The sequence below is a fragment of the Coptis chinensis genome, chromosome 5 (genome assembly GCF_015680905.1).
Source record: "Coptis chinensis isolate HL-2020 chromosome 5, ASM1568090v1, whole genome shotgun sequence".
In the NCBI taxonomy this organism is placed as follows: domain Eukaryota; kingdom Viridiplantae; phylum Streptophyta; class Magnoliopsida; order Ranunculales; family Ranunculaceae; genus Coptis; species Coptis chinensis.
The window spans coordinates 67,372,010-67,390,674 of record NC_141460.1 but is presented as its reverse complement, the minus strand read 5'-3'; the positions used below and the strand labels follow the sequence as shown (position 1 = coordinate 67,390,674).

The 18,665-nt window shown below is 37.4% G+C and overlaps 2 protein-coding genes across 5 annotated transcripts; one reads left to right on the top strand and one right to left on the bottom strand.

Annotated features, from left to right (window-relative positions):
- The first annotated feature begins 704 nt into the window (after positions 1-704).
- On the top strand, positions 705-4,900 carry LOC147498479 (chromatin modification-related protein EAF1 B-like). Of its 4 annotated transcripts, XM_086560466.1 has the most exons (9): positions 994-1,184; positions 1,278-1,343; positions 2,073-2,517; positions 2,623-2,676; positions 2,756-2,836; positions 3,007-3,144; positions 3,291-3,407; positions 3,995-4,092; positions 4,178-4,900. In XM_086560466.1, the coding sequence occupies exons 3-8, from the start codon at positions 2,512-2,514 to the stop codon at positions 4,079-4,081; spliced, it is 483 nt and encodes a 160-aa protein (XP_086416592.1). In that variant the 5' UTR covers positions 994-1,184; positions 1,278-1,343; positions 2,073-2,511; the 3' UTR covers positions 4,082-4,092; positions 4,178-4,900. The 4 variants fall into 4 exon arrangements, with proteins under 4 accessions (XP_086416590.1, XP_086416593.1, XP_086416591.1 ...); XM_086560464.1 differs by lacking the exon at positions 2,073-2,517 and having other exon boundaries at positions 705-1,184; XM_086560467.1 differs by lacking the exons at positions 994-1,184; positions 2,073-2,517 and adding an exon at positions 706-975.
- A 3,623-nt stretch (positions 4,901-8,523) lies between these two features.
- Positions 8,524-16,749, bottom strand: LOC147498478 (putative serine/threonine-protein kinase PBL12). The gene is made up of 6 exons (XM_086563246.1): positions 16,634-16,749; positions 14,532-14,587; positions 14,382-14,448; positions 14,256-14,300; positions 9,041-9,317; positions 8,524-8,931 (listed from the first exon to the last, which is right to left on the bottom strand). The coding sequence occupies exons 1-6, from the start codon at positions 16,747-16,749 to the stop codon at positions 8,524-8,526; spliced, it is 969 nt and encodes a 322-aa protein (XP_086419372.1).
- Between the last annotated feature and the right edge of the window lie 1,916 nt (positions 16,750-18,665).

Here is an 18,665-nt window from a genome sequence, read left to right as displayed (position 1 = left end):
TAAAGCATCGGGTGGTTTGTTTCTTGCTTTCTCGGTCTTGTTATGATTTGTAATTGATAATGTGGGAAAAGACGAGCTTATGTGGTAACTCAAGCACATTTGTTTTTTTTCTCGATTAGAATTTTTTTCCATCTTTGACCAATGTGAGAAAGATCTTTATGTGAAAAAAAAAAAAAAAAGGATGAATAGAGAGGGCGTGTGTTTTCTTTCCAAAATCTAATTTGTGAAAGAAAATGCCAAATGACCGTTATACCCACCCTGATTTCTTTAGTAGATGAGAAATAGATTTGGACGTTGGATGGATTGTAATCTAACAAAATGAGGGCGTGGTGAGTCATCAAGATAAAGTATATCAAAATAGAACATCAAATAGAGTCATCAAGGTAGCCATTTTGCCAAACCCTATATATATATATATATATATATATATATATTTTGGGGATTGCCCAATGCGATTAAATCACCAAAAATAAAAGGGGGAGGGGGAGCTGGGCCCGGGAGAGGGAAACAGGAAACTTATTAAATATACGTAATTTGGGCTACCACGAGAATATCCCTATAGGGATGCGGGTTCCGAGACCGTTGGATCTGAAATCCAACGGTCTTAAAATCAAAAACAAAAAGGAAGAGAGAGAATGTGAATATGTTTTTGATTTTCGGACCGATGGATTTCGAATCCAACGGTCTCGGATCGCGTCCCTATGAGGACATCCCCGGGGTAGACGAACCCTAAACCCTAAAAACATTATGGAAAGACAATGTGGGACTAACGTGTTTTTTCATCATTAATTCACTCGGTATTTTAAAGTGAACAAACAGTTTCTCTCCAATTCGACTTCGTAGGCATCAAAGTTGTCGTGCTCGGCAAAATATTTCCAAATAAAAAAGAGTGTTTTGAAGAATATGTTGAAATAGTGAATGGGTAATTTCGAAACACATTAACAACTCCAATAATCAGTCTCTTCGCTTTGACTGGTAAATTTATTGTTTTAAGATTTGGGTATCTATTATTTGACCGATCCAGCTTTTGTTTGGTTTGCATTTCCATGTCACTGTTTCGAGCTTATCATTTATTCACATCTCACTTTTTCCATCTCCACGCCACACAAAAACTGAACAATTGAACCCAAACCAAGACATATCCCATTTTCATCATCTAAATTTACATGGAAGCTCAACAAAATGTAAAAACACTTACTTTATGGTTTCAAATATTTAAGTGACTTGTATGTTGAATATGGTCTCATCTCGAACTATGGATTCCTCCGTTGGTGTAGGCATACCACCGGACAGGAAACCGGATGATGAGAACCCGCGAGGTTTTGCATATGAATATGATGCGAGTGAGTTATTTTATTTATTTATTTGTTTCCCTTAAACAATCTGTTTGGAAATGTGGGTGAGGTCTGTTGATATATTTTTTTTATTTCCAAGATTTGTTCATCTGTTGATATCTCTAAATAATGTGAGAAGAAAACCTGTGTCAGTTAATTAGTTCTGGTTTTATTTAGTTACTTTTGACAGTTGAATTTTCAGGTGCAGTCTGGTATACTTGCTTTGTAAACTCGTTTTATGTATTCAGTCTTTTTTCTATCCCCACCAGTAATTGTCAGATTTTTCATGACTTTACCTACTCACACGTAGAACATAGCGCTTGCCCCTTATCTGCCCGAAGGTGCTCATGAAATGTCACTATTTGACCTAATAATAATATCCTATTGTATGCTGTCACTTGTGGAGGAGTGTTTTGGACGAGCAAATTTTTTTCCTTCTTCAGTCTTGTTTTTTTAATAAATTGGCATCTTATTGAGAAGAAAGCAAGAAAAAAGTGAGTAAGAGACTCACCAATAAAAGGAGGTGTTGAACAAAAAAGAAACATAAAAGTGAAAAATCCTAGCTAAGTTACACCTGAAATAACAGATCCTCACTCTAACATTAAGTTCCCAAAACCGTAGCCCCTTCTCTCCGAAAGCATGGATGTGCAATGCCACAAGTTTGCTTTAATGTTACGAATTGTGGTTTCAATAGATGCTGGCTTGTTGTTAAAGATGGCATCGTTCCTTGTTTTCCAGATAGACCACCATGTGGCATAAGGAACTAAAAGCCAAATGCATTTCCTATAGGCCGTGGTATTTGGCGACAACCAGCTATGAAGGCAAGAGACTACTGAATGAGGGCAGATAGCCTGGTTGATATCAATGCCCACCGGTTGTAGAATTTTTTGCCACACACCTTTACTGAAACTGCAGTGTAACATAAGGTGGTCTGCAGTTTCATCAACTTGAGGTAGTAAACACCAAAGGAAGAACTGCACTTTAGGAGGTACACGACTGCACCACGCCATCGATAAAAGCTTTGGAGTTATAGGTTGGGGTGGGTAAGGAATGCTGCTGGCTAGAAGATTGTAATAGGATCGAGAACTGAAATTACCGTTCCTTCTTCAGTCTTTGTTGGCTTTACCTACTAGTTTGGCTAATATGTCCAGATTTATCACAAGCAAGTCCAATAAATATGAAGGTCTACGCTTCAATAGCGTGTTGCTCCCTGGACCTACATATTTGATCATTAGTTTGACATCTTGTTATTGATATATTATAACTTGGCTGCTTAAATTTGTGGCAGACGCCTGCTGGGAAGTCGGTGTCTGGAGGTCCGTGGTCTTTGTTTGAAGATCAGGTGACTATGTTTCTTTCACTTAATTTCCTTTTTGGTTTGTCGTGCTTTGTGAAAGGAAGTCCTAAATTTATTATTTCAGGCACTTGTTGTCCTTGTACATGACATGGGTCCAAACTGGGAGCTTGTTAGTGATGTCGTCAGCAGCACTCTGCAATTCAAGGTATACCTTATTTGGATTTTATATTTCTTACCCCAAGTCCTTAATATTTACCTCACTATTCTTGTATCTGTTCGAAGACACTGTTATTAAACTTTCCAAAATTCTTCTAGTTTCTTCTCTTCGTGAAAAATAGAAAATCCTAATTTGATTTTCCTGTCTGACTCTTATAGTGTATATATAGAAACCCTAAAGAATGCAAAGAACGCCACAAAATTCTAATGGACAGGAACGCTGGTGATGGGGCTGATAGTGCGGAAGATTCAGGGTCATCTCAATCTTATCCGTCTACTTTGCCAGGCATTCCGAAGGTATGAATGTTTGGAACTGTTACAAAATTTGAGTTGTGTTTTGGATTTGGAGTAGTAGTTTTCATATTTTTTATTGGCATTTGTCATTTGTCATTTGTCATTTTCACTAATCTTATTTTTTTTGGATACTATGCCCCACTCATCAGGGCAGTGCCAGACAATTGTTTCAACATCTGCAAGGACCAATGGAAGAGGATACTCTGAAGTTTCATTTTGAAAAGATCGTTTTGAGTGTGCAGAAACAACATCCTTACCGGACTCAGGTTTGTTTATAAATATTGATTCTTATCCTGTACTATCATATATTCATATGTTAACTAGCGTGTATACCCCTTGCCTCTACTTTGAGGTCACATTTTGGTTTTTCTTTTAAATGCTAGAAACCTGTGGAAAATTCTTTTCACACCACCCCATGGTTATCTTTGGTGGCAGTGTCGTTGCGCTATTTTTACAATTGCTGTTAAGTTGAGTTGAATTTAGGTTATTAGGCATTGGAGCTTATATTTTTAGTTTGGCATGAGAGTTACATCTTGGTAGATGCCAAATATGGATTCTCTTGTAAAATCCTTCAGGTGCTACCACTTGTTTGCATGTTTGTGATCTCTTTGGTTTTTCCTCAATGCATGGTATTCGAGTCATGCTGATCTAAAGCTGTACGATGTCTTTGGCAAGTCAACATGGTTTAGACATCCTAATGTGTTGTTGGATGTTTATTCGTCATCTTAACATGCTAGCCATGGTTCCATTAAATATATATTCATTTAGTTCTTAATTTTGATTTGTTTATTTATTTATCTATTTACTTATTTTTTTTTTTGTTTTGTTTTGTTCCCTTCTATTTCTTCTGAAGAGTGATAAAGAGGGGACTAAACTTGTACCAGTTCACAATTCTCATATTGTTGCTCTTTCCCAAGTCTGCCCAAATAACTTGAGATGAGTAATTCTAATGTAAGTCCTTGTTTTGTATGTTGATTGAAGTTTCTTTGGACTATCTTATATATCCATATTGAATATTTTATTTGATTTAATGAAGGCCTCTTGACCTTTGTGACACAACGGCACCAAGTTCAGACCTTGCTCGTCTTGGATATTAAGGTTCTCATACTAGTGGATTGGCCATCTCAAACCAGGGTCTTACTCCACCAGTACATCCTACTTGCTTCTGCTGCCATGGTCCATGGTCCATGGTAATAGTTCCTCGACTTGCAATAAACATTGAACACCGGAAGCAAAATTTTTGATAGATGAAGTCCCTCAACTTGCAATATGACATCTAGCCAAACTTCTCCAATTTCGAAAGGAACTGCCTAACCACCTTTCTTATTCTGAATCGAGTTGTGTAGAAATTGCCAATGCCCGCAATTCTGTTTGGAATGTCAGAACTCTTGGGATTTCTTTAGCTTTTTCAAAAAAAAAATCGAAGACAACATCAGACTTGCAATAAAGCGTCGGAATTCTGTTGGATCAGTCTTGTGTCAGGATCTTTGAATTTCTTTAAAGTTTCACTCTGGAGCTGTTGGAAATTCAATAGTCGAAATCTAGAAGTATGGAGAGTTGCGAATCAGTTTAATATCTTCAGAATTTTGGTCTTTTGCAACTCATTTAATGGGTTGAAGCAAATATTTTGTAGACTGTAAAGTAAAGGCAAAAAGTGTGTAGAAACTGGGAAAGTATGAAGCAAAAAAAAAAAAAAAATGGGTGGGGCCTGTTCTGGCCCCTACAAATGTGTTTTAATAAAAGCTCAATTCAATACAAATTCACACAGAGGCTACGCTCATAACTAATCTACTTACTTACCTATAATAAAGTTCATGCTCAGAGCCCAAAAACTTACGTTCAGAGTTTATGCTCAGAACTTATCTACAATAAAGTTCATGCTCAGACTCAATTTATAGTCTACTGACATGACACAAAGTCTATTCAATTAAATACGTGTCTTAATATTTGTGAGGTAGTTGTTTGACCGAATCAATCAATTTTCACAACTTCGTCCAAATTCAAGATTCACTTCTATCAATTTTAGATCGTGTGACGGTTCTCCAGCAAGTTCTCCAATTTCATCCCACGATTGGAATATTAGAGAACGAGGAAGTAACTATCACCAATCTGACATATAAAATCCAACATTGTTCATTCTCCAAAACTACGCATCGAGACTTGATCCTAAGACAATACAATATTTGGGTACGTAGGCAACTTCAAATCGAAGTTCAGTCTCAACTCTCACCAACCATCCCCTTTGCAATCTCTTCCGAAAAGATCACTTCCAACCCAACCGTTGTGTTTTGACAAATCTTGCCAAAACATATTTGGTGCCGTCTGTGCTCCTACCCTCAACCACAAAACAAAAGTTACGTCAATGACTTCTCGAAAAACAAACAACAGTGAAAGTTTCTCTATTGCCGCACAAGTTCAGCACTCACTTTCTGCTGGGAATTCACTTTCCAAGTCTGATAGTTCTCGCCCATCTGCGACTTAGAGAGTGGGTATTCATGTATCCGATTCATCAACTCAGGTCGACCGTCGTCTCCAACAATTGGAGAGCAAGAATAACAATCTAAAGAAACAGCCGCGTCAACTTCTCGAAGATGATTCAGGGTCCACGACAAAAAGTGTTTGGGAACATTTGAACTCTGAAACATCTCTGTCAAAGACTCCAAGCACAAACTCCCGCACCAAGAGAAACCGTGTGAGTCGCTTACAAAAGGCTTCGCGTAAACAAATTGTGCAACACCGAAAGCCAACACTTTCCAGTGTAATCGTAAGCGAATCCACAAACTCCTTTGCCGACCTTGATGCTGACCACCCTGTGAGGGATTGCCAACTCACAAAAGATCTCATGAAGAAAACAGGTTTAGCTGATTTGAACCATACTAAGGGATATCGGCAAAATATCCATATAGGTCAGCAAGATAGACTACCTAACCAACGAAAAACCAATAAAGTTTCTACCCCAAGCTCTAGGAGGGGTAGGCAAGCCACTGCAAGTCCTCGTCGCAATAACAGTATGCGCCGATCTCGACAGCAGCACTATTCACCAAGCAGTTCCAGTTCACAACCTAAACGCTCAAGTTGTAGTCTCAATCCAAGAGCTCATTGTCGGCCAAAGTATGTTGACAATGGTAGCCATGGAGATGGAGACTCACTTGCAACAGGTCAAGAAAATGGTTGTGGGATAGTCCAAGATTGCCGTCAGCGTATTCTCGATGTTCACTATATGAGACGAATGAACCGATCTCCACTACTGGCTCGGTCACCTTCACTTGCATGGACGCGTCGACGAGAACTCACTCCACCTCCTTCGAAGAAATCTTGGCCGAAACGTCCACAGTTCGGTCGTGACCATCGTCGAGAGAATGTTCTATTTTCTAAATGACGTCTCCATGAGATGATATTGAAGGTTGTTAATGATAAGGAGTCACGAGAAAAAAAATTCGAAATCTTGCTATAGAGAGTGGTATTGATTCTCCCTTCTCTCTCCGAATCCAAATAACTGTTCATCACAAGGACTTCAAGCAGCCAGAATTCGAGAAGTATTGATGAGATTGATGGAGATCCTTTGATGCATCTTGTTAATTACAGAAACAATATGATCTTATGGACTTTCGACGATGCTCTTCTTTGCAAGTTATTCATAGTCGATGAGATGGTTTAACATGTCCGTAAAGATCCATCCATAATTTTGGATCTTGTTTATAAGTAGATGAAAAAGATGGTTTAACATGCTTCGGGCCGTTGAAAAGATCCATCCATAATTTTACAACTCTATAGTAAAAGATCTTGTTTATAAGTTTGCCGAAGTTCAGTAGATTTCAAATAACAACCGGAAAAAAGTCAAAAAATATTGACAAACTCTAAAATCCAAGAGTGATAAACAACAAAAATCAAAGAACAAAAGAAAACTTTCGAAGTTAAAGTTTGTTGAGAAGATTTTGAAAAGCGGCTGTTGAAATTCCAGATGCATCTGATATTCTTGTCATTTATGCTTTCAAGGAAAGCATTAATTATGATAGGGACGGCGTTTACAACTCTATAGTAAAAGACGTCCCAACAACTCGTTATGAACTTTTTGCTCGAACTCAATAATGTATTCGAGTTGAAGATGATGTATCAGCACGAGTTCACATAGATAGGGATCAAATAAGCAAGCCGTAGGAACAGAGTCAAAAACCGAAGTATCAACAAACAACCGATTAAAAGTCCAAGAGTGATGGTAGACCACAACAATGGAACATCAAAGAACAAAAGAAACTTTCCGAGTTAAAGCTTACCACCCTCAATGTAATCAAAGTTGAGAGGGGGTTCAGCGGGTCGTGTTTCCACTCGGGTCCGAGTCCTTGGCATCCGTTTCTGGTACCAATCTTAATAAATACCTAGTAAAAATACTTAGTAAAAACCTTATGAAGAGACGATGTGGGACTAACATTTTTTTTTATATTATTTCACTACTACTGAGTCGAGACGGGGAGACGGTCAACAATCTCTAACTCGTGACAATATAAAACGGTAAAATAATTCCAAATAAAAAATATGGGTGTGAAGAATAAGGTGAAATAGTAAGTCGGTAATATCGAAACACAATAACAACTCCAACAAATAGTCTATTCTCCCAGATTTCATTATTTTACCTCCTGATTCGGTGTTTGTCATTTTTTCAAGTCTCATTTTTTCCATCTCCACGCACACATTGAACCCAAATCAAGACATATCCATTCTCATCATCTAAATTTCCAGAAACCCAATTGATGAATTCTCTGTTCTATTACAGAATCCTGGTAATAAACATAGAATGGTTGGCTCTGATTGTTCTCGTGAGACGATAAGTTTGCTATTGCTAACCATTATTGAGACACATATATAAGATTATATGGACTTGTTCTGCCGCACCATTGGCAAACAAAAACTCCGAGCATTTGTAAGCACATGTGATCACCAGTAAACGAAAAATAAAACCAGTTCACTAATTCCTCTACAAAATGATAAGCAAGTACAAAGTATCGTTCTTAATTCGCTTAAAATCATCCGTAAAACTCAACTGATATAATGTCAACACACTAATTAGAGGCAGAGTCATCTGTACTTGTTTCCTCACTGATTCTTTTAAGATTAGGATTATTTTTAGGGTTAACAAGTATTACCCCTACTAGATGAGCCCCCACTAGATGAGCCAATTAGGATTTCTCTCTACACACAAAAAAAACATCAAATTGGATTGACTGTGTTTTTTTTGTGTGTATTGGGAAAGAAATAGACCCTAATTTTTCGGAAAAATACTAATTGGCTAATTAGGGGTAAATACTAGTTAACCCTTATTTTTATCCATATCCGGCGAAATACTAATTGCCTCATTAGGGGGGGTGGTTAAATACTAGTGAACCCTTACTTATTTTTATCCATATCAATACTGTTACTGTTGTTTTCAAAACACCTTAAGCTTGTACTCTGAAACGACATGCTATCCATTTCTACATGAAACCTTTGAAGTCCAACACCATCAATGCTCACGAAACTTTGAGAAGTATCACGATCTACTGATCTTCGAGAACTTCCCCATGATTGCCGAGAGCTTCTTGATGGTTGTTTGTTGATGTGATTATCTGTCGAATAGAGAGTTTCCTCTAATTCTTTCCACACTTGTTTCATGGTTGGGCGTTCTTTGGGTACCTTCACCACGCATCGTAAACCCAATTGTCCCATTTTAAGCATCGTTTCCATGTTGCATGGTTCAGTTAGTAGGTTCACATCTATTATGTCTTCCACACTACGAAGTTCCAAACTAGGCCTTGCCTGTATTGTTTTCAAAAGATTAGTCGCCAAATGTTAAGCAATATCTTAATAATGTGTTATTTTAGGCCGAAGACGAAAAAAAAAATGGCAAATGAGGATGATCACTTACCCACTCAATGATATGATATCTAGAATTGGTTCGAGTTGTATCAACTGCGGGTCTAGCAGCAACAAGTTGCAGTAAGATAACTCCGAAGCTATATACATCATTAAACGGACTTAAATGGAAGCTTGAACAATAAGCCGGATCGAGGTACCCTGGTGTCCCTTTGATTTGGCTACTAACATGAGAGTGATCACCTACAGGACCCATCTTAACTTGCCCAAAATCTGAAACTTTCGCCTCAAATCCGTCTCCAACTAATATGTTACTTGGTTTGATGTTCCTGTTGTAGAACCAGAGGATTCAATTCAATTCAGTTGTATATTTACTTGATTAAATTCTAAATAAGTTACAATTTTTTATATAGAGTTTACAAACAGTCGGTCTGACTTCAAAAACATGGGGCGCGACTCGCGCTCTGTTTGTATTGGAGAAGAGCGCAGGTTGCGCTCAAAATACTGGACATCAGTCATGCTCGAGGCGCGAGTCGCGCTCCATCATGCCTTTATCTGAGCGCGGGTCGCACTCTATACACTAAAAAGTCTATACAACTTTCTACACTCCCCCTCAAGTTGGTGCATGTCAATCATGCCTAACTTGTCAACTAAGCTGTCAAACACCTTGTGAGATACACCTTTGGTAAGAACATTAGCTAATTGCTCCTCTGAGGTTACGAACAGAAACCGAATAACCTTCCTGTCAAGATTTTCTTTAATAAAATGACGATCAACCCCCACATGTTTTGTTCGATCATGCTGAACTGGGTTATGTGCAATTTGAATGGTGGCTTGATTATCACAATGTAAATCCATAGGCTTTTGAAGCTTGAAGCCGAATTCCATCAAGATGGTACGGATCCATAACAATTCACATACTCTCTGTGCCAAACCTCGAAATTCAGCTTCTGCATTTGATCTGGCAACAACTTTCTGCTTCTTACTACGCCAAGTTACAAGATTTCCACCGACAAAAGTGAAATATCCTGATGTAGAACATCTATCAGTTCTATCACCAGCCCAATCTGCATCTGTGTATCCGACAATATCCAATACATCATACTTTCCAAACAGTAAACCTTTGCCCGGTGCCTTCTTCAAATATTTCAAGATATGAGAGACTGCATCCATATGTTTTTCATTAGGACAATCCATAAACTGACTAACCACACTCATAATATAAGCAATATCAGGTCTCGTATGAGAGAGATAAATTAACCTTCCTACAAGACGCTGATACCTTCTTTTATCAGTAGGAACTTGATCAGGATGAATGGCGAGTCCATGATTCATCTCAATGGGTGTCTCCATTGGTTTGCAATCCAACATTCTTGTTTCAGCAACCAAATCTAGGACATATTTCCTCTGTGAGAGTGAAATTCCCTTTTTAGACCTTGCAACTTCAATACCCAGAAAATACTTCAGTTGTCCTAGATCCTTCATTTCAAATTCTGCCGACAAATACTTCTGCAATTCATTTATTTCCTTCGGATCATCCCCTGTAACGATCATGTCATCAACATACACAATTAGAGCTGTAATCTTACCATCCTTGTGTTTGATAAACAAGGTATGGTCAAAATTACTCTATTTGTACCCAAAAACTCTCATTGACTGTGTAAGTCTTCCAAACCAAGCTCTTAGAGACTGTTTCAGGCCATACAAAGCCTTCTTCAGTTTACACACCTTCCCAACATCTTTGGGATGGTTCTTCACACCTAGAGGCATATCCATGTATACTTCTTCCTCTAAATTCCTATTTAGGAATGCATTTTTCACATCAAGCTGATGCAAGGGCCAATCTTTTATTTGTCGCAGTTTAAATTAAAATCGGATCAGTATTGATTTTCGCCACAAAAAGTCGCGAAAGTCTCCTCATAATCAATTCCATAACGCTGTGTGTATCCCTTGGCAACCAATCTCGCCTTATATCTATTAATAGTTCCATCTGCATTAAGCTTCACAGTAAACACCCAACGACATCCAACAATCTTCATTCTAACAGGCATATCAACTGCCTCCCATGTTATATTCTTTTGAAGGGTTTCCAATTCTTCATTCATTGCTTTCTTCCATTTTGGATCTTTCAAAGCATCCTGCACGTTACTAGGAATAGATACAGTAGATAATTGATTTATGGAAAGTGCATGTGACTCAGAAAGGCTATGGTTAGACATAGAGTTAGCTATAGGATATTTGGCATTGGCTTTGATGTCTAGTTCATATTGTTTCTTAGGAACTCCCTTACTCGCTCTTTGTGATTGTCTAGGTTCAAGACTTTCTAACCCAACAGATTCATTAACGGTTATAGGAGGTACCTGAGATGGATCATGCTGATCGAGATCTTCAGTTATTGATGTAGAAGGGAAAATGTCGTGTACTACCGTTTCAGATACATCCGGCTCGTGTGCTACAGTTTCAGATACATTCGGATCATGTGCTTCTGTCTCTACTGCTACAGGATCAATTTCTGCTTCAGGAACTTCAAATCATTCCTCCAAGTGTTCCAATTCCCCAAAGACATCAGGATTCCCTTCACCATCACTCTCCCCCTGAAGGGAAGATTGGAAAACTCCCCCTGAGTAATATGGGTCGGATTCATGGAATGAGACATCAAGAGATATATGCATCTTGTCAGTAATGGGATCATAACACCTATACCCTTTCTGAAACTCAGCATAACCCACAAAAATACATTTCTTCGTACGAGGATCAAGTTTACTTCGTTATGGTTGTGGGATATGGACATAAGTTGTACATCCAAACACCCGAGGCTCCAAGTTAGGCATGGATGGGATGGACAAAAGTGTATGGAGTTTCTGATAAGGATTATGAAACTCAATTACCCGTAAGGGAGTACGGTTTATAACATAGGTTGCTGATTTCACTGCTTCACCCCAATAGGATCGAGGTACATTCATGTCAAACAAGGAAGCACGAACAACTTCCAACAACTGTCTGTTCTTCCGTTTTGCTAAACCATTTTGGGGGGGGGTACCGAATTGGAGGTTTGATGACGAATTCCAATTGACCGGCAAAATTCAAACATGAGGCCATTCATAAATTCGCCACCATTATCAGACTGAAAGACCTTGATAGATTGTTGATACTGTGTCGCCACCATTTTGTAAAAAATAGTAAACATCCCATATACATCACTTTTGTGTTTCAGTAATGACACCCAAGTCATACGAGTGCAATCATCAATAAATGTCACATAATAACGAACTCCAGAAAATGAAGAAACTTTGGCAGGACCCCAAACATTAGAGTGAATTTTCATAAAAGGAACATGACGTCTATTAATACTTGGTGAATAAGAAATATGGTGGCTCTTGGCCAGTTCACAAATTTCACAATGAAACTCAGAATCACTAACAACTGAAAATAACTGAGGTTGCAACCTTTTAAAATAACTAAACGAAAGATTACCTAACCGACGATGCCATAACCACACAACTTCTTTTGCATTCTCGACGCTATTGACCTGATTAGCTTGCCCCAGAGAATTCTTCTGTTTCTCTCCAGTTTCTGTCAAATCCAGATAGTACAGTTTCTCCCTTCTAACACCATAACCAAGGACTTGTCGAGTAAGAATGTCCTGAAAAACACAGAAGGATGGATAGAACGTCACAGTACATGCAAGTGCTAGAATGATTTGACAAACAAACAATAGGTTATAAGCAAGGGATGGAACAACTAAGACATATTCAAGAGTGAGGGTTTTAGATAACATAATATAACCTTCTCTGCTAACCGGAGTTGGAGTACCATCTGCAGTAAAAACAACGGTTTGAGGTGAAACTCTAAGACTTTCCGCAAGGCTAGGGTCATTTGTCATATGGTCAGATGCACCTGAATCAATTATCCATGTACTATTCGAAATAACCTTACCATTCATACCTGATTGAGTTACATTAGCCGAAACATGGTCTGGATGTCCATGGACAGCATTAGCAATGGCAGCCTTGCTTATATTCTTTCGTGGCCTCTTTGCGAAGTCCCACCAATCAGGGTAGCCAATCACTTCATAACATCTCTCCTTGCCATGACCCAATTCTCCACAAACATTGCACTTTTTATCTGCATAAGGATTGGATTTACCTTTAGGGTGGCGTGAATGATCAGAGAAACCGGGTGGAGTACTGGTCTTGCTATGAACAGTCAAGATAGAGGATTCAATGGATACAGAGCGCCCCATAGCCTGTTTCTCCAATTGCACCTTGTGAATGTAAGCATAGCTTTGCTCCAAGGAAAATCTAGGCTCCTTGCGAAGAATCTCTCCATGCACCTGATCATACTCCGAATCCAGTCCACACAAAAACATATGAACCCACAATCTGGACATTGTTGACGTCTCATGAACTACAGCTGCAACATTGCTATTCTGGGATGTCACCCTTTGATCAATCTCCTAGAACATGGCCACCAATTCATTGTAATAGGAAGGAATAAGTCTCCCATTCTGCTTCGCTTCAAAGCACTTCGTATTCAATTCAAAAATTTGAGTTTCATCAGAGTCATCACAGAAGGTCTTCTCCACAGCCTCCCAAATGTCTCTTGCAGTAGGAAGACGAATATATCGATTCATAAGAGAAATCTCCATAGAATCAATAAGCCAACTTTTCACCTTTTCATTATTTGTTGCCCAAACTTCATATTCGGGTGAATTCATATCCGGTTCAACCTTTGCGCCAGTCAAAAAACCAATCTTTCCCCTTGCTCTAATACGCATCCGCATGAGAGGAGCCCATATGGTGTAGTTGGACTCATCTAATGAAAGAGTTTTTTGGAACGTGGAGTTGTCTTGTGGGGTGTAGTGGTGATGAATGGCGTTTGAAGAATTGTTGTCAGATTCAACCATTGTAGGAAAAAAAAAAACGAAAAATTTGGGTTTGAGATTTAGGTTTTGGAAAAAAATTGGGTTTGAGATTCAAGGATTCAAGGTTGTAATACGCAGCGGATTTCAATGGTTTGGCTCCGATACCATGTAGAACCAGAGGATTCAATTCAATTCAGTTGTATATTTACTTGATTAAATTCTAAATAGGTTACAATTGTTTATATAGAGTTTACAAAGCGATCATCCGACTTCAGAAACACGGTAGCGACCATTCGCTGCTTTCTTGAGAAAGAGCAGGTCACGCTCAAAGTACTGGGCATCAGCCATGCCCGAGGCGCGGGTAGCGCTCTATACACTAAAAAGTCTATACAACTTTCTACACCTGTGAATAATGCTCGGCTTAACGCCTTCGTGGAGAAAAGCTATGCTTGTAGAACAGCGCATTGTCATCTTTCATTACATCATATTGGACAAATTAATTGTATTAATTTAAATAAAATTCATAAACATACCTTTAGCAGCTCCAATGGCAATGTTTACTCTTTGTCTCCAAGTTAAGGTCCTCCCATTTCTTCCTAAGAGATTTAAATGTTATTTCGTGTGATGAATTAATGGAATTATAGGGAATTTGCAAAGATAGCAAGGAAAGGAGTCTCACCTACTATATATTCAAGAAGAGAACCGTGTGGCACATATTCATAGATCCTTTTGGTCCTATTTTCACGTACATGAATTTAATGTATGAATTAGGATTGAATGATTGATGCATGAGGTTTAGGTTAATGGAAGTAAGGGCATCTCCACTGAGGGGTGTAATTACGTTGGAGAGATTAATAGATTAAAATGTCACTTTAAGTAACATTCCACTTTTGTTGTGTTTCTTGAAGAAACGTCCGCTTCTATTTTAAGAGACACGACACTTTGAGTCACTGTCACCGAGTACGGTACAGGTTTAAAACGGTGTACTTGAAAAAAACTTAGTTCGTGTTTTAAACGGAACGTCTCGGAAAAAAAAACGGAAAAAAAACGTAAAAAAACGTTGAGCATAAAAAACGAGTTTAAAGCGGTAAAACGAGTTTAAAACGTATAATACGTAAAAGAAACGGTAAAAACCGATGATAAAGAATATGATAGATAAGGAATTTGATTTGTTAATTGTTATAAGAGTGGAAAAAAGAATATGCACAGAAAATAAAAATAATAATAATACAAATGAAAGAAAATTCAAATACATGAAAGTATCAAATTATCATTATTCATCCAAATACTATAAGTTTTAGATTGAGTACCAAAACACGACTCTAAATAAGATACTAATAATTACCAACCATAATGACATAATCAAGTACTACAAATAAGTTAATAACTTTAAAATTTCCAATTATTAATAGTCTAAAATAAAATAAAATTGTCTCAATAAGTCAATCTAATGCCCACTCTTCAAAAAGGTAAACTTCAAAACCCCTTCTCGCATTTTCTTTTAGATTATTATTTAAATAATAATAATAATAATAATAATAAAGTTTAAAACGGAAGATTTTCAAAATTTCGGGTAGTTTAAAACGCATTTTTTTTTTAAAATCTGGGTTTTAAACTGGAACAAGACGCCTTGCCAATATCTCGGGTTTTAAACACACCCCTTAGTGTATTACAAAAGTAAAATTTTGAAGTCACGATGCAATCTCAAACTGGTCAAATTCAAGGATATTATGTTATAGACCTTTCTCAATGTTATACTGTAGTAGGATGAATTTCATGGTATATAACTATATGAGGGTTTACTTTTTGAAATACAAAATTAATATCTAATGTACTGATGCCTTTGTGCATCGAATGAATTCTAATCCCATGCAGAATAATCAGCCAAAACAACAATATGGGAAAGAAGTTCAAAATAAAGACAAGACCTCCACAAATAATGTACAGAGGCAAAAGATGGATGAACCAATGATCCCATGGAATGTCACTACACCATTTTTTATGTTTTAGAAAGGACAAAAACCATTCCTGAAGAGATTTGGAACGGACAACAAGGGTTCCTATTACCTGCGTTCCAAAATTGAGGGAACACTTTTGGTGCGTTCCTGTTTTATAATTTGGAATGAATGCACTCCGTTACAAAGTTGTTCTGGGACACTTTCCAACCGTTTCAAATGAAAACCAGGGAACACCTTAGATCCGTTCCAAATAAAATTTTTGGAACACTCCATATCCGTTCCAAATCAATTACAGGAACCAAAAAAAAATATTGGTACGGATCTTTCAAATTGCACCTAAAGCTTAAAAACCTGTGTTTCAAAATCTGTAAGTACTATTAGCAAATAAGACATAGACCACTGTGGATAAAAAGTTACAAGACCCAAACATCAACACATAAAGCCCAACCACATTGACTTATTTTTATACACAACTTACATAAAAAGTATTTTACAATTTATAACACAAGTTACGATACAAAAGTCAAAATGGTTCACTATTGGGAGCGATCCACTTTTAGCCTTCCAAGTTCCATTTGATCCAAATCACTCCATCTTTTATGACAACTTGAAAATGTAAGCTCCCAATATATCCACCAATACCCTGGCACACAACACACGAATATATGACACACTTGTTACAAACTTAAAAATATTGTAGAAACAATTCGGATATTCAATATACAAACTAAAGCATATATAGAAAAATGATAATGCAAAAGCATTACAGCTCAAGTGATACAATTTCAAGTTACCGCGATATAAGTGGATTTGTAGTTAATACCTTGCTATTTCCAACAGCTTTAGCTTTGATAGGGATGTACTAAGTTGAGTTGGTCTAAGATGTTTAGCTACTGATCTCACCACCTTGATGTGATCAACTTTCAGCGCCTTTTTCATCAGTAGGCAAATCAGTCTAGCTAAATATAGTAGTGTTGAAATCGAACGATGAAAATCAAACGATAGACAACCTCACAAAAAAGGCATACCACAATGTCAAAACCAAAAGGGAGGATGCCCAAAATTTGCATTCACCTGAAACATCGTGATAAAAATAAACAGTGAGAAAATACATGCAATTAAGACTCCTTTTCTATGTATCATGACGCAACAGTGAGAGCCATGGCAGTGGATCCTATAAAACGATAACACTGAAGCAGTTATATAAGACACAGTAGATAATCAATTCATATAGAAGTGCTAGTGAACACACATCATAAGTACATATATGACACTTCAACTGGTATAATGAGCGAGTTTCATTGATTGTAAGTAAAACCATCAAAAAACATACAAAAGTTCAAAATCCAATTATGTACAAGGAAATGATAAGAAGGGTGACTATACTGCAAAAATAAGTTCATACCCTTCTCAGAACGAATCTGTGTCAGAATAAATTTTCATCGCCATACTAGCTATTTAGCTCATAAAGAGAAGAAAAATCCAGTAAAGTCCATACGAACCTTGGATAGAGCATCCAATGCTCCTTCTATATGATTTAAGTCATTACTATCCAAACAGTGCAAAAGTACTTGTCGAATTTCTATAGGTGTGCCCTCAGTGCCCTATTTGAGAAGCAAAAACACAATTGTTCACACCAACAGTGAAAGTAGCATCTAAGTAAGATATCCTAATATTTAGGGTTAGATAGACTTACCCCCGCCCTCACCCCATTTTTGTAAGATCCAACGATCAGATTTCTTCATCTGAAAAAAAAAAAATCATCTCGTAGCCGTTGGATCTTGCAATTGGGGGTGGGGGGGGGGGGGGATTGCAACTATTAATGGGGGGGTAAGTCTAACTAACCCTAATATTTACTATTGAACCAAGCACATTGGAATTGTTCCCCTCCTATAATAGAAATCAAGTGCAGGTGAGCAAAACTAGTTACTAAGCATCAAGAAGCAATTTAGGGAGAAAACAGATGCAATGCTGGATTATCTACATGAGATGCAAACCGTATACTCTGGTGAAAGGTTAAATTCAATCATGAATCTTAATCTATTGCCTATGATACATCACAAAAATATTTAATTTAACAGGAAAAGCCAATATCATAAGTGACATTTTAGTTCCCTATAGAAAGGTCATTTAAGCATTATTCTTAGATGTACCCCAGAGAACGTCATTTTATCATTCTTAGAAGTATTCTAATATAATTATAATTATATGTTAAGCAATCCTACACCTTCCAACCTTAACGACTAAAGCCATATCTAGACACACAATCACAAGCAGTTATAATATGTAGTTAACTAACATGAATCGCAGATCATCAAATCTACCTAATTAAACAATGGAAACATTACTATCTAGACATACCAAGTTACCAAGTTGATTGCCCATAGCAACCATTTGGGCTGTAGGAGCTCTGAAGTAGGACGCGAGAATGCAATGCATGCACCGATCACTGCATTTGGGAAAGACAAATGGCCATTTTAATCCATTGAGAGGTGAGACTAAACAATCCAAGTTTGAAGAATTCACTTTTTACAAGCTGAATTCAATTAGAACATGGGGACAAAATGAATGCGAACATCGTTGCATTTCAAACAACCCTAAAAGATCCAAACAGTGTTAATGCATATAACAAAACTACAATACTCACAGATAACAAACTTAGACAGGTAAATATACAAAGAGCAAATGCAAATGCGGATAATCGCCATTCTCATCATTATGGATTAGTTTTGAAACCCACTTCGTATTCCATAGTTCAGATTCATGATACAAAGATCATCGAAACACTTCAATTAATAAATGAAGCTAACAAAATTGAAATCTATAAAACATTAAATCAACTAACATAAAAAATT

What these genes read in the sequence shown, in the direction of transcription:
- LOC147498479 (XM_086560464.1), top strand. An exon ending in TGCATATGAATATGATGCGA is followed by an intron (nt 1,344 to 2,622) that starts GTGAGTTATTTT and finishes AATTTGTGGCAG; the next exon opens with ACGCCTGCTGGGAAGTCGGT. An exon ending in AACATCCTTACCGGACTCAG is followed by an intron (nt 3,408 to 3,994) that starts GTTTGTTTATAA and finishes TTTCTTCTGAAG; the next exon opens with AGTGATAAAGAGGGGACTAA.
- LOC147498478 (XM_086563246.1), bottom strand. Translation starts at nt 16,749, where the DNA reads ATGAAAAAGGCGCTGAAAGTTGATCACATCAAGGTGGTGAGATCAGTA. An exon ending in TCTTCTTGAATATATAGTAG is followed by an intron (nt 14,449 to 14,531) that starts GTGAGACTCCTT and finishes TAAATCTCTTAG; the next exon opens with GAAGAAATGGGAGGACCTTA. An exon ending in AAGCCGAGCATTATTCACAG is followed by an intron (nt 9,318 to 14,255) that starts GTGTAGAAAGTT and finishes GTTCTACAACAG; the next exon opens with GAACATCAAACCAAGTAACA.